Source organism: Natrix helvetica (assembly GCF_964273705.1).
Source record: "Natrix helvetica genome assembly, chromosome: 1".
Classification (NCBI taxonomy): domain Eukaryota; kingdom Metazoa; phylum Chordata; class Lepidosauria; order Squamata; family Natricidae; genus Natrix; species Natrix helvetica.
In genome coordinates, this window is record NC_138548.1 from 259,999,888 (window position 1) to 260,013,514 (window position 13,627).

The 13,627-nt window shown below is 44.8% G+C and overlaps 1 protein-coding gene across 1 annotated transcript in view; it reads left to right on the top strand.

The window, feature by feature from the left end:
* Window positions 1-3,081: 3,081 nt before the first annotated feature.
* LOC309399288 (transforming growth factor beta receptor type 3-like) overlaps window positions 3,082-13,627 on the top strand; it is a 43,204-nt gene continuing 32,658 nt past the window's right edge. The window contains exons 1-2 of the mRNA XM_081966983.1: window positions 3,082-3,177; window positions 4,976-5,087. Of these exons, the coding sequence (XP_081823109.1) occupies window positions 5,006-5,087 (82 nt within the window). The 5' untranslated portion in view covers window positions 3,082-3,177; window positions 4,976-5,005. The remainder of the gene's footprint in view (window positions 3,178-4,975; window positions 5,088-13,627) is intronic.

The following is a 13,627-nucleotide window of genomic DNA, read 5'->3' on the forward strand; positions in this document are numbered from 1 at the left end:
TTAACATTCTATCCTGCACAAAGATGAGTTTTGAGATTTACTTTGCAACACTGCCCTTTAATGCCCATTACCATTTAATTTGTGTCCAGATTTAGGTACAGTATGGATGATGTTCCCTAATCCATATGCCTTCCGTGTATATTATAATGCCAGTCTTCTTTAGTGCCCATTAAGGTACTTGATGTTTTAGCAGATAGTAGACCCTGGGTAGTCTTCTCTGCATTCAGAAAGTGAAGATCAGACTACATTAGTACTAAGATGGAAGACCACTATAAAATACCAGGGACATCAGACACATTGGGAAATTATAGAAAGACATATTTTAATTTAATGTTCAAATAAATGGTTTGACAGAAAAACCACTCATCCAGACAGATAGTGGGCTTCCCTTTACTGAATGTGTACAAGCACAAATTAGACATAAATCTTTCTTGGCTGATGTCATTGGAGTTCTACAGATCTGGGGGTTGTATGCCCCCTTCCAGTTCTGGAACCCCATGGAAAATGGGGAAAAAATGGCAAAGAATTCTGGATTTTTGCTAAGAACAACAATCCTGTAAAAGCAAGAATTGAACTTGCAACGCTTTTGAGAGTTCTTGAGCTGTGTCATCATCTTCCTTTTCATTAGAGGTTCTTTAAAACTCAAGTGTTTATTCAACAAATTTATATGGCCACCCATCTCACTGAATGTGACTCTGGGTGGTGTACTCTACGACTTACAATTAAAACAATGCCCACTTCCAACCCACAGAGCTAGACCAGAAGGATGCCATTGGTGATACCATCGAAGGCTGTCGAAAGGTCGAGACGAAAGATCGATGTATTATCCCTTCTTTCCTCCTGCTGGGGATCACCCAATGCTGTTTTTGTTCCTTTCCCAGGCCTGAATCCTAACTGAAATGGGTTCAAATAATCCTCTTCACCTAGGATCTGCTGAAGCTGCTGCATAACTACTTTTGCCATGACCTTTCTTAAGAAAAATAGATTAGATACGGGATGCAAATTGTCCAATGTGGGACCCAGCAACGGCTTCTTGAGGAGGGGGCAAACCAAAGCTTAAGGGGTGCAGGAATAACCATGAATTAATCATTGTTATAACCCAACCATATAACATGACATTTGTATTTCTTCCATACAAATGAGAGATTAGGGCAGTGATGGTTTTTCCAGACCCAGTGCCCAAAGTGTGCATGTTTGAGCGTGAGGCAGGGACCCGAAGATCAGCCGGCCGGCAGGAGGAGTATGCATGCACAGCAGAGCTGAACTGGAGCGATGGCTCGTGTGCCCATAGAGAGGGTACTGTGTGCCACTTCTGGCACATGTGCCATAGGTTCGCCATCACAGGATTAGGGAACTAGAAAAGACCTAAGTACATTTCACATTCATTTTGTGATGATAAGAGAGGGGACAAATTGCAAAATCTGCTCACTGGCTAAAACATTTAGAGGTCATTGAAGTTACCCCATCGGTGTCCAAATCAAAAACTGAATTTGGGGCAGAGTGTTTTCCAGAAAGGATTAGCTAGAGAGAGTAAATGGCTAATCACTGCATGCTGCAAAATAAAATGTGCTGTGAATTTTATTGTACTAAATAAAATGTTCAAGGATAGTTTATTACAGCAGGAGAAACCTTGGCCTACCTAGTAACATTCTCCAAGAATATTTGTAGTCTACTCCGTTCAATAATAAAATGTGTTTGAGATAAGTTCAGTTCGTAAAAATTTATGAAAGATAGGAGAGACAAGTAATAGAAATACAGCAAATGCATACATAGAAGTTATGGCGCTTCTTCCCCATTTCCAAATTCTTTCATGACTTTGGAGATTCTGCATTCAGAGAACAATCACCTGGAATATTTTCCTGCAGAGAAAGTTGGATATTATTAAAGTCCAGTGGAAACAAAACTAGAAACACAGGTGAAGGAGAAAAAGCACATTAGTGCTGGGTTTAAATAGGGGATGGCCAGAAACTGAGCTGCAAATGGACTATATATAGTGGGGATACAGCTGAGTAATGTTCCCATTTCCCTAGCCAGTGTTGTGGAGCCTAACAATGTAACCATTGAATCTACATATGCAGGTTTCTTAACTATATACCATTCTATGATATAACCAATGATAGGAATAGAGCAGCGTTGGTGAAACCTTTGGAACTGAGTGCTGAAATGGGAGCACGCATGCACAGGGGAGCACTAGAAACGGAAAGCTGAGCTTCCGGTTTCTGGTGTGCGCATGCACGCTGGTAACCTGGTCTTCTGGTTTCTGGAACACATGCATGCACAAAGACCAGTGCACATGCACACACCAGAAACCAGAAGCTCAGCCTCTAGGTGTGCGCATACACTCCAGGGACCTGCTCTTCCAGTTTCCGGCACTCCCGCATGCGCGAAGACAAGCTGACCAGCGCACATGTGCACGCTGGAACCCAGAAGAGCAAAGGGCTGGTGTGCCTGGAGAGATGGTTCTACGTGCCACTTCCAGCATGCATGCAATAGGTTTATTATGGAATATAGGAACTGACACGGAATTCCGGGATCAAACAGAAAAGGTTTATTGCGCAATGTTCAGTGGCTACACAGAGGAGCCAAAAAAACTGAACTCCGAAGGATTCTAAAACATGTATTTTTGTACATACTTTTGACATCTTATGACTACGTTTCCTGCCTAAGTTTCCTGTCTTCAATTCTGTGGTTTGGCTAGGTGTTATTTAAGCTTCCTCTTGCAAGGGCTCGTGCCCTTCTCCACAGAAGGGCACGAGCGGCGCCTGAGCCAATATAAAGAGGGACAAAGTGGGAGAGAGGGAAATGGGAATCCGGATACTTTGGTTGGCAATGTCCACTCCTTGTCTCGGGAGCACCTTTCCTCCACCGCTGAATTCCTTTGCAAATGAACAGCTGCCACCCTCTCCATGCAGCCTCCCCTCCTCACTTGTAATTTGACCCTCCCAGAGCCCTACAGTTATTTTTAACTTTACATTGACCGCATAATTTTCATTATTGTTAAATCATGCCGGCCTGGGGACAAGAGGAACGGAGGTGACCATGATTTCTGCATCTCCTGAAGCAGGTGGCACCCTCCCACGTCTTTCCTCCTCTTCAGTTCAGGTGGCAATTGCTCTTCTTCGGCTTTCCTAAACAACACCTGGCTCCAAGGGCCCTGAGGCTGCTCTGCTGAGGAAGGTAAGAGGGGGGGGTGGATGGCTGGGTCTCTCCAGGGTCTTAGTTGCTTTGCCAGCTGGAGAGCATAGAACCTCCCTTTTCTCCTGGAATCCCCAAGCGTGCAATCTTGAGGCAACTTTACTCCAAAGTGCAGCAGCCCGTCTTCTGCTTTGCTCCCAAAGCAGCTTTGAAAGGTGGGAGTAGTGGGAGTGAAAGGGGTTTGGAGGAGATAGAGTCAAAAGGAGGAAGATTTTGACCAAAGGTGGGAGAGAAAGTGGGGGCACATTTGGGGCATGCAAAATGTCCCCTCGCATCGTGAGCCCTTTGCAAAGCACATGCTCAAGATGGGCCCTTGGGAAATCAGCTGGAGGGGATAATGAAGATTAAATGGACCAGTGAGCTGCTGAAAGGAGCCAGCTTTTTCTCCTCAAAGAGTCAATGATTTGTGGGATGCTCTATGGAGAAGTGTAATCCAAACACACATTTCTTGTATAAAGCCCTAAAAAAATAAGTGAGCATAGAATCTATTTTGTCTTTAGAAAGACACTCAGTACATTCAGGTTTTGTGTGGCTACAGCATCTAGGGAGTAGGCTTAAGATTAGGAACTACAGGTAGTCCTTGATTTACGACCACAACGGAGTCCAAAACCTATGTTGGTAAGTCAGATAGTTCAGTGAATTCTGCTCCATTTTACAACCTTTCTTGCCACAGATGTTAAGTGAATCACTGCAGCTGTTAAGTTAGTAATGCAGTTGTTAAGTAAATCTGGCTTCCCCATTGAGTTTACTCATCGGAAAAAGTGATTACATGTCCCGGGGACACTGCAATTGTCATGAGTCAGTTGCCAAGCATCTGAATTTTGATCACCTGACATGAGGATGTTGCAATGGTCGTAAGTGTGAAAAATGGTTCTAAGTCGTTTTTTTTCCAGTGCTGTTGTAACTTTGAAAGGTCGCAAAATGAACTGTTGTGAGTTGAGGAGTACCTTAAGTGACTTCCACTTGAGACTCTTTAGACCAGGGGTGTCCAAACTTGGGAACTTTAAGACTTGTGGACTTCAACTCCCAGAATTCCCCAGCCAGCATGGCTGGCTGGGGAATTCTGGGAAGTCTTAAAGTTCCCAAGTTTGGACACCCCTGGTTTAGACTGAAGTTTTAAGGACAATTTGGGGTAGTGTATTCTGAACTCAACCCATATAGACCTAACTAAGAAATAGCAGGTTGTTGGGAGTCAGGGAGAGGATATTTAACCTGGGGCTCTTTTCTCCCATAATGCCTGGCCTTGTCCCCTTATTAGTGGTAGAGCTTTTGCATACATTTGGGAAACTAAAGGCAGAGGAGACTTTTTCTCCAGGTGGTGGTGGTGGAGAATATAACCCTCTCACGTCATGGAGATGAGGAACAGAGGCGTGTTGATATGGCTACACAGGAAGATCAAGGCCGGTGGGGGGAATGGGAACGTCTGCAAGTTAATCCCGGTATTTGAGCTAGCCAAGGCCTTGACCAGGACTTAAGGTCCAGAGATCAATAAATATGCTGGATGCACACAATAAAAAGATGAACTTGGTTTATGGATATCCTGCATGCAACAGGCTGGTAAGAGGATTGTATGGAGTAAATGAAGAGCTTTTGGCGGTGTGTGTTTCTAGTTATTTATACATTTGTATCCCAGGTAGTGAGAAGAGAAGTAGAAAGGTAAGTGCTTGGTGTCTTAGCTTCAAATCCGACCGTGAAATTAGGAATTTTGAAAAGCTTGGAGGTTATGAAACATATTTTCCTTTCACCCTCATGCTTTCTTTGATCTTGCTTTCCTACATAGGTTGTGACTAGTAAAAATCTACAAGTGCAAATGGTGTGTGGCAATTACCAACCAGCCAGTTGTCGATGGAGATGGTGCTTATTGTTCGTCCTTTGGACTTGCTCTGGAACAGGTAAAAATGAGGTTGTTAAAATCCAACTGTCCCAACTTTTAATCCACAATGAGTGATTTGTTAGAGCTGATGCACTCTATCCAAAAGGGGAGTAGAGGTGGGGAATGTAATATCCCATGTATTTACCAATGTAGTATGGCCGTAGTATTATTTATCCTTCTTATTACCCCGTTTACTCTCATCTCTTATCAGTATTATGATGATGATTATCATTATTCTGTTACTTTGCATGTACAATGAGAGCTTCTGCGCAGGGGACACATTTGTTGTGCGTCTGATCACACCTGGCCAAAGTATTCAATTCAGTGCAATTCTTCTTTTCCCAATCATGTCTATCATGTGATTTTTGCCTCACTTGAATCCCCGAGCAGCTTGTGAGCTCAAACCATTTCTGACCACAGTTATTAAAAACTAAATGGACCGTGTACTAGCAGCTAGGCATGCAGGAGGCATAAAACCTTTCAAACTCTTAAGTACAGAACACTGAAGTATTTGGATGTGTATGCATAATCAAAATATTGCATATTTGTTTGCCATAATTTCTTCAACAAGGTACCGTATATATGGAGTTATTCTCAAATTTTCACCTGGTACAATTTAAGCTAATAACAGTGCGAAGTGAAATTGGGAGGCTGTGGTTATGCTGCAAAGCACTTATTCAAGGTTCATGTTCCAAATAGCTGAGAGAGTTCTTTTTCCCAAGTATTCCCTTCCAACTCTTTAGATAGGGTTGAAAGAGATATTGGGACATCAAGCATCTAAAGGCAGAAATTATCCCCAACGAATGGCTGCCTGGTTTCTGCTTAAACACACCAACTGGACAGAGCCACCATCTCTTAAAGTAAAGGGTTCCACTTTTGAACTGCTTTCATTGTTAAGTATCCATCGACTTGGAACTTATATTAATTACTTCATGTTCTGCCCACTGGAGCATTCCAGATTATCTCTGGGTTTTATCCTTCTGTCCCTGAAGATGATTGCCAAATGCCCTTTTGAGTCTCTTCTTCTTAAAGCCAAACATTCTCAGAGCTTTCAAGCATTCTTTATGGGACTTCATTTCCAATTCAGTGACCCTCTGCATGGCTTTATTCTGAACCTATATTATTTTGTCTAAATCATTCTTAAAGCCTTATGCTCAGAACCTAACACAATACTAAAGATGAGATCTGATCAATGAAGACTGATGGGAGTTGTTACTCCCATGATTTGGAAAGTGTACTTTTCCACACAGTTGCAGCCTAAAAGTGCGCTTCTGTTTTTGGAAGCCATTGACTCAAATTCATTTTGCAATCAATGGCTCATCCCTCTTTACAAGCGCTATATACCAAATGAGATATCTCGCATCCTATGCTTGTGCATTCAATGTCTGTTTGATAAATGAAGAACTTGCCTTTGACCCTGCTAAATTTAATTCCATTACTTTCAGTCAATTTCTCTAACCTATCAAGATAATTTTGAATTTTTATTTATATATTCATTATTTTTGTCTTCTGAACTGTTGTCTACTCCATCCAATTTTGCATGATCTGAAAATTGAATTGACATTTTCTCTACCAAAGTGTTGATAAAATATGGAAGATATGAGGCCCAGAACTTATTTAGAATCTCTCCAATTTGACAAAGAATCAATGAGCATTTGTGATGATTTTTGAGCTAGCTTTGCTGAAATCATGATATATTGGTAACTCCATGATTCTTACAATCTATTAAGAAAACTACCTGATAAAAAAAAAAACTAAACAAGATTTATAAAAGTGAATTTTTAAAAAGTGAGATAGTTTGTTAAGACTTTTTGTCAGATTCATGCTGATTTCTGATAATCATTATATTTGGGACCCCATGTCAGGTTAATTATTTTCTTTTCAGAGGAACACTATTTTATCTTTTCCAATCATTCGGCTCTTCATCAATGCTACAAGATTTCTCAAAAACAATACAAAAAATGTGCCTAGATTGTCACCAAATTCTTTCAGTACCCTAAGATTTAATTTATCTAGTCTTGTAATGGAACTGCATTCAAAGCATGCCATTATGAGTGTGTTTGTAGCATTTTCAAGCTTCACAATTCAGCAATGCCACACCCTCTTGTGGGGAAAAATATTTAAAACAAAAGTGCACATTTCTGCCTTTTCTTGGTTATTAACATCTGTCATTTTGCAATTGGTAACTGGTGGTTTTCCCGTTGAATGTTTTATTTCAAATGAATTTAAAGGAGCCTTATTGCTCGTAGAATCCTCTGCCAATCTCAACTCAGTTAAGGATTTTTGTCACCATTTTCACCCTTCCTGGCTACTTGTGTAGTGACACAAATGTATTGACAAGTACTGACTGCATTTTTTAATAGTGACATTTTCTACCTTCTTTTTATTGCTATCATCACTGCTGTTTTGACTTTTTCCTTAAGATTTTTCTATAGAGAAACATGGTTCTCTTTGGAATGCTTTGCAACTGTGTTTCACTAACATCCACCTTTAATTAGTATACAAATCTAACAAATAAAATAGAATTCTGAAATCAAGAATTCAAGATTTTATTAGTATTGTTCTTTAAAGTTCCTCTCACTTCCATTTCCTCAGTTACATCTTCTCTACTGATTAAGTTTAAACTAACAAGAAGTTCCACCACATTAGTTTGAACTTAATCAATAGAGATGATTAAAATAAGGGGTTCTTCTTGTTCCTCTTCTTGATAGAGAAACATCAGGGACAAATGTTAAGGACTTCCTGAAAATAATTGACAGATTTTTGTCTCCTACAATTTTGTTGGGGTGATTGAAGTCTTTTATCATAATACGTCATGCCTCTTTGATAGATTTGGAGTTTGCTTTTAAAAAGTAGCGTCCGTCTTGCTTTTTCTTTTTATCTGGGCAGGTGAAAGTGGGCTCCAACAGTAGCACTAATTCCTCCACTTATTTTAACCTAGATGCTCTCTACAATATCCCCGAGTTCACTCTTATAGATTTCTTGGATACTTTTAGCAATCAGCCAGGGATGGGCTTCAAAAATTTCAGCAACTGGTTCTCTGCCTGGTTGCTGGGTGGATGTGGCCATGGTGGGCGTGGCCTAGTTGGCCTCCTGCACCATGGCGGGGGGTGGCGTTTTCTCCTTCCCCAGGCTCCTGAGGCTTTCCTGAGGCCTCTGTGGGGGGGGGGCGAAAACTGCTTCTCCCAGGCTCCGGAGGCCTTCCGGATGTCAGAAATGGGCCTGTTTCTAGCCCTCCGTAACTTCCGGGAGGCCCGTTTTTTCCCCCTCCCTGAGCCTCCACGTGGGCCCTGCACTTACCTCACGTCCAAAACAGGCTGTATGGAGACTCCTGGGAGGGCAGGTGGGAGGGGTGGTGTTCTAGCTTGCGGAGAACACAGGTGGACAAATGGAGGCGATCCAGGACTTAACAGAATGCTAACAGTTTATTGCTAACAGGTTGCCAACGCGGCAATTCACAATACACGCACTTCGCTAACAGGCAACAGCTGAGCTCTGCTCTGACAGCCTTTATATATGCCGCTGTCAGAGCAGTCAGCCAATCAGCGCTTAGCACAGCGCCCCCTAGCGTAGCGGACCAGAGGGAAAACTATATACACAACACTCCTTTACACCTAGAGAGCGCATGCGTAATCTTGCAGGTACCTTGGGCGGTGACGGACCCGCCCTGATCTTCGCAGAGTGACGTCTGCTTCAGAGTTAGTGGCCGTGGTTTCTAACGGCCCGGGATTTTGTCTACTCGGCTCTACCCCTGCTGGAGACTTACAGTGAACACTAGGTAGGTTCCTAGGTTTACTAATTCTATTCTGTGGTGGCTCCGGGGAGGCAGGCCTGGAATTTGGTGTTTGAGTGACTTCGGAGTCTAGGCCTTGTTGCTCCCATGGTTCTGGGCTGGTAGGCCCGGAATTTGCTGTTTGTGTGTTCTCGGAATCCATACCCAGTTGCTCCCTTGTGGTGTTTGCCTCCCCTTGCCGGTTCCGCAACTGATTAATGTGGCATTTCCATATTCGGCCATCCTCTATTTCGACCAAATAAGAGCAGGGGCCAGTAATTTTTCTAATAATTCCCTTTACCCAAAGTGGGTGGCCGGCATAATTTCTCGCATACACAGTAGCGTCTATAGAGAAACCTTTAATCTGACTGTGTGAGTCAAGAGGCTTAGATGGGGCATATTCGGGGTGAAGCCTGTCAAGTGTTGTCCTAATTCGGCGACCCATCAACAATTCAGCAGGGCTTTTATTAGTTGTGGCGCATGGGGTGGCATGTTGCCAAAATAGATATGTATCTATGTCCTCCTGCCAGTTAGTTGGACCAAACCTAGCCAGCGCTTCTTTAGCTGATCTGACCGCGCGTTCCGCTAGGCCATTGGCCGCCGGATTGAAGGGCGCTACAAATGCCTGTCGGATCCCTAATTGTGTAAGGAATTTGCTGAGCAGGGCAGCAGTAAATTGGGGACCGTTATCCGATACCACTAGATCAGGCAACCCATGAGTAGCGAAAACCCTTCTGAGTACCTTAATGATGGCAGGGGCAGTAGTACTAGACAGTAAGGCAATTTCCACCCACTTAGAATAAGCATCAACAATTACAATAAAAACCTGGCCCTTGACAGGGCCTGCCAAGTCCATGTGGATCCGGGACCATGGAGCTCTGGGTTGCTCCCAATTTTGGATGGGAGCTCTGGGACCCGCAGGTCGGGACTCCTGGCACTTTTCACAGCCAGAGACCCACCGTGCAATGTCCTGGTCCATGCCCGGCCACGCGTAGCTGCGACCGAGTGATTTCATTCTGATGATGCCGGGGTGGCCTTCATGCAGCATGGTCAGCACCGCTTCCTGGAGGGAGGCAGGAACGACGACTCGGCTTCCCCCACAGGAGGCAACCTTGCTGGGTGGAGAGTTCATGTTGTCTGGTTGCAAAAGGTTGCCATTCGGTGCCCAGAGGTTTGGCTGGCCAGCCGCGTTCAGTCCAAGCCAGCACTCTGGAGAGGAGTCTGTCTCGCCGTGTGTGCGTGGGCACGTCTGCTGCTGTGATGGGCGACTGCATCTCGTCGATTAAGAGGACGTTGGAGGCAGGAGCAGGATCCTGGACGGCAATGGGCAGGGGACATCTGCTTAACGCGTCAGCATGCGAGATGTGCTTCCCTGGGCGATGGAGCAGGGTATAGTTATAGGCTGCCAGGAACACCGTCCATCTCGTGAACCGGGGAGACAAGATCTGTGGTGTTTGCTTGTCCCCAGCGATGATGCCCAACAGCGGTTTGTGATCTGTCACAATTTGGAAATGACGACCATACAGATAGGAATGAAACCGCTTCACCCCGGCAACTATAGCCAAAGCTTCCCGGTCGAGCTAGCTATAGTTTCTTTCGGGCGAAGACAGGGTACGGGAGAAGAATGCGACCGTACCTCTAAGCCAGACTGTAAACGGTGGCTTAAAACTGCTCCGACCCCGTAGGGAGATGCGTCACAGGTTAGAGTCACTGGAAGGGATTCGCTGTATTGGTGCAAAACAGTCTCAGAAGTTAAAAACTTTTTTATATTGGCAAAAGCAGCGGCCTCTTTCTTTCCCCAAAACCATTTTGCGGAACGGTCTAGCAAGCGATGGAGAGGCTCCACAACAGACCCTTTATGCGGCAGAAAAATATTGTAAAAATTGAGCAGCCCTAAAAACGCTTGAAGCTCGGCTTTGTTTGTTGGTGAGGGGGCTTGTGTGATCGCCTGCACCTTAGCAGGCGTAGGACGGATTCCATTCTTATCGATTAAGAAACCTAAGAACTCAACTTGTGGAACAGCAATTTGGCACTTGGTTGTTTTTAGCTTTAAACCAGCACCGCGGAAACGCTGAAGTACGGTTCGTAGACGGGTCATAAGGTGCGCCATGGAACGGGCTGATACCAGGACGTCGTCAAAATAAGGTACGACGCCTGGTATCCCTTGCAAAAGCCTCTCCATTAAGTTCTGAAATAACCCTGGCGCTACGCTGACCCCAAACTGTAATCGGTGGCACTTAAAAGCGCCTCTATGTGTAACTATAGTCTGGGCTTCAGCAGTTGCCTCATCCACAGGCAACTGCTGATATGCCTGAGCTAGATCGAGCTTAGCAAAAATTGTTCCCTGTCCCAGAGAGTGCAGCAAATGCTGCACCACCAGCACGGGGTATGCACTCTGCTGTAATGCGCGATTAAGGGTGCACTTAAAGTCCCCACAGATGCGCACAGACCCATCATGCTTCACTGGTATGACGATGGGAGTCTCCCAGCGGGCATGATCAATAGGTTCCAACACCCCCTGCGCTATTAACTTATCTAATTCAGCGTCTACTTTAGATTTCAACGCGAATGGCACTCGGCGTGGCTTTAGCCGCCGTGGTGGTACTTGGGGGTCTAAATTGAAAGCAATGGGTGTGCCAGTATATTTCCCTAATCCTTCCCCGAAAACTTCGGGAAACTCCTTAATCAGAGTATCCAGGTGTGGAGTGGTCTGGATCTGATCAATACCAGTTATGGCTAGACCTAACGCTTCGAACCACTCCAGCCCTAATAAACTTGGCCTGGGGCCCTTGACAACGATAAGGGGAAACCTTTTTTGAAACTGCTTAAATGACACCTTGCAGTAAAACTTTCCCAGTACAGGAATGGAATTTCCTTGGAAATCCCTTAGCTTCAATGGGCACGGGGATAGGCGTGCCTGTGAAATACCTGGCACAATTCTCCTGAGTCCTGCCCATGATATGATAGACACGGCTGAGCCAGTATCTATCTCCATTTGACAGGGCTTACCCTCTATCCTAACATTGAGGAATATTTTCCCCCTAGGTGCATGGATGATCTGATCCACTGCATACTCATCTTTGTCATCACTAACTATGAAACAAGGATCTTGTTTCCTAGAACCAGCGTTCCTGCCTGAGTTTGCAGGCCTCCTGAAACTTTGGTTAGGGCTGGGAGAGTTCCCTTCTAACGCGTTCGCACACGGAGCTACTGCCCTACAAACTCTCGCCAAATGGCCCCTTCTCCCGCAACGGAGGCAGGCAGTGTTTTTAAAACGGCAGTCTGCCCTATCATGTTTTCCCCCACACCCAGGGCAATTTGCACGGAATACAGCCTTACCCTGGCGCCCTTTTTGTTGCTCACCACGCAGCCGATGCACTTCATCGTTCCCGACGGCTCCGGTATCCTCTAGGGTATCTTCATGGTGAACCTCGGTAGTCTTTTCTGCAGACAGAGGTTTTGAGAACCTCTGGAGTTCATCTGTGGATTTGTTTGACATTTCTACAGCCCTGGTTTCGTCAAGGGCCGTTTGCAAATCGAGCTCGGGTTTGGCCAGTAGATGACGTTGTATCTGGAGGTCCCTAACACCCCCCACAATCTGATCTGTTAACACTTCATCTAGGTCTCTAAACCTACAATGGACAGCTGTGGCTCGTAACGCAGCCACGTAATCATTAATAGATTCGCCCTCTCGCTGAACCCTACGGTAAAAGGCAAATCTTCGTGTAGTGCGGGAGAGCGATGGGGCATAATGATTCTTTAATCTAGTCATTAACGCGTCCCAGGTTATATCATGGACAGAGAGTGGGGCAACTAAGGTTTCAGCCAAATTAAACATCTCTGTGCTACACAAATTTAAAAAACAAGCCTTTTTTCGCTGCTCAGTTAAGTCTGTGAAGCCGTTGGCTTCTAAGTAGCATTCAAAACGTGAAATATATGAGACCCAAGTCTCTGTAGCCGCGTTGAAAGCGGCAAACGTATTCATGGATGCCATCTCTGAGGTAACTTCTTCTGTTGATTATCAGCCAAAATAGTATACGATGGACAGTGACTCACTCGACCTTTCGTCGAGTAATTCCCTGAGGGAAATCAGCTCTCAGTGACTTCAGCTCTTGGTTAGTGACTCACAGCTCTGCCTGGGCTCCTCCAGAGGATCCCACCTTCGTCGCCAATGTTCTAGCTTGCGGAGAACACAGGTGGACAAATGGAGGCGAGCCAGGACTTAACAGAATGCTAACAGTTTATTGCTAACAGGTTGCCAACGCGGCAATTCACAATACACGCGCTTCGCTAACAGGCAACAGCTGAGCTCTGCTCTGACAGCCTTTATATATGCCGCTGTCAGAGCAGTCAGCCAATCAGCGCTTAGCACAGCGCCCCCTAGCGTAGCGGACCAGAGGGAAAACTATATACACAACAGGTGGGATTTGGAGGTTCCCCCCAACCGGCCATAATGTTAGCTATGGGTTTTCTCGAACTCGGGCGAACCTGTATCAGCCCTCCCCTGCCAGCCCAATGCTTCCTCCCTTTCTACTGTTTAGGTTCCTTTTAAAGGAATGGTGTTTTCTCCTCAACTGAAGTGTGGCCACTCATTGTTCCAATCCTTTGACTTGTTCTTCAAACTTTCCTATAATAAATTACTGAAAATATATTCCAGGCTGTTTTCAGGCACCTGGTAATTTTCACTTTGTTTTTAAAACTAACGCCAGTGGAAGGCCTCTGCATCTACGGTACTTCTCCTTGTCAGGTTCTCAGATTAGTCAAGCACGGACTGTCGATTTAAAGGG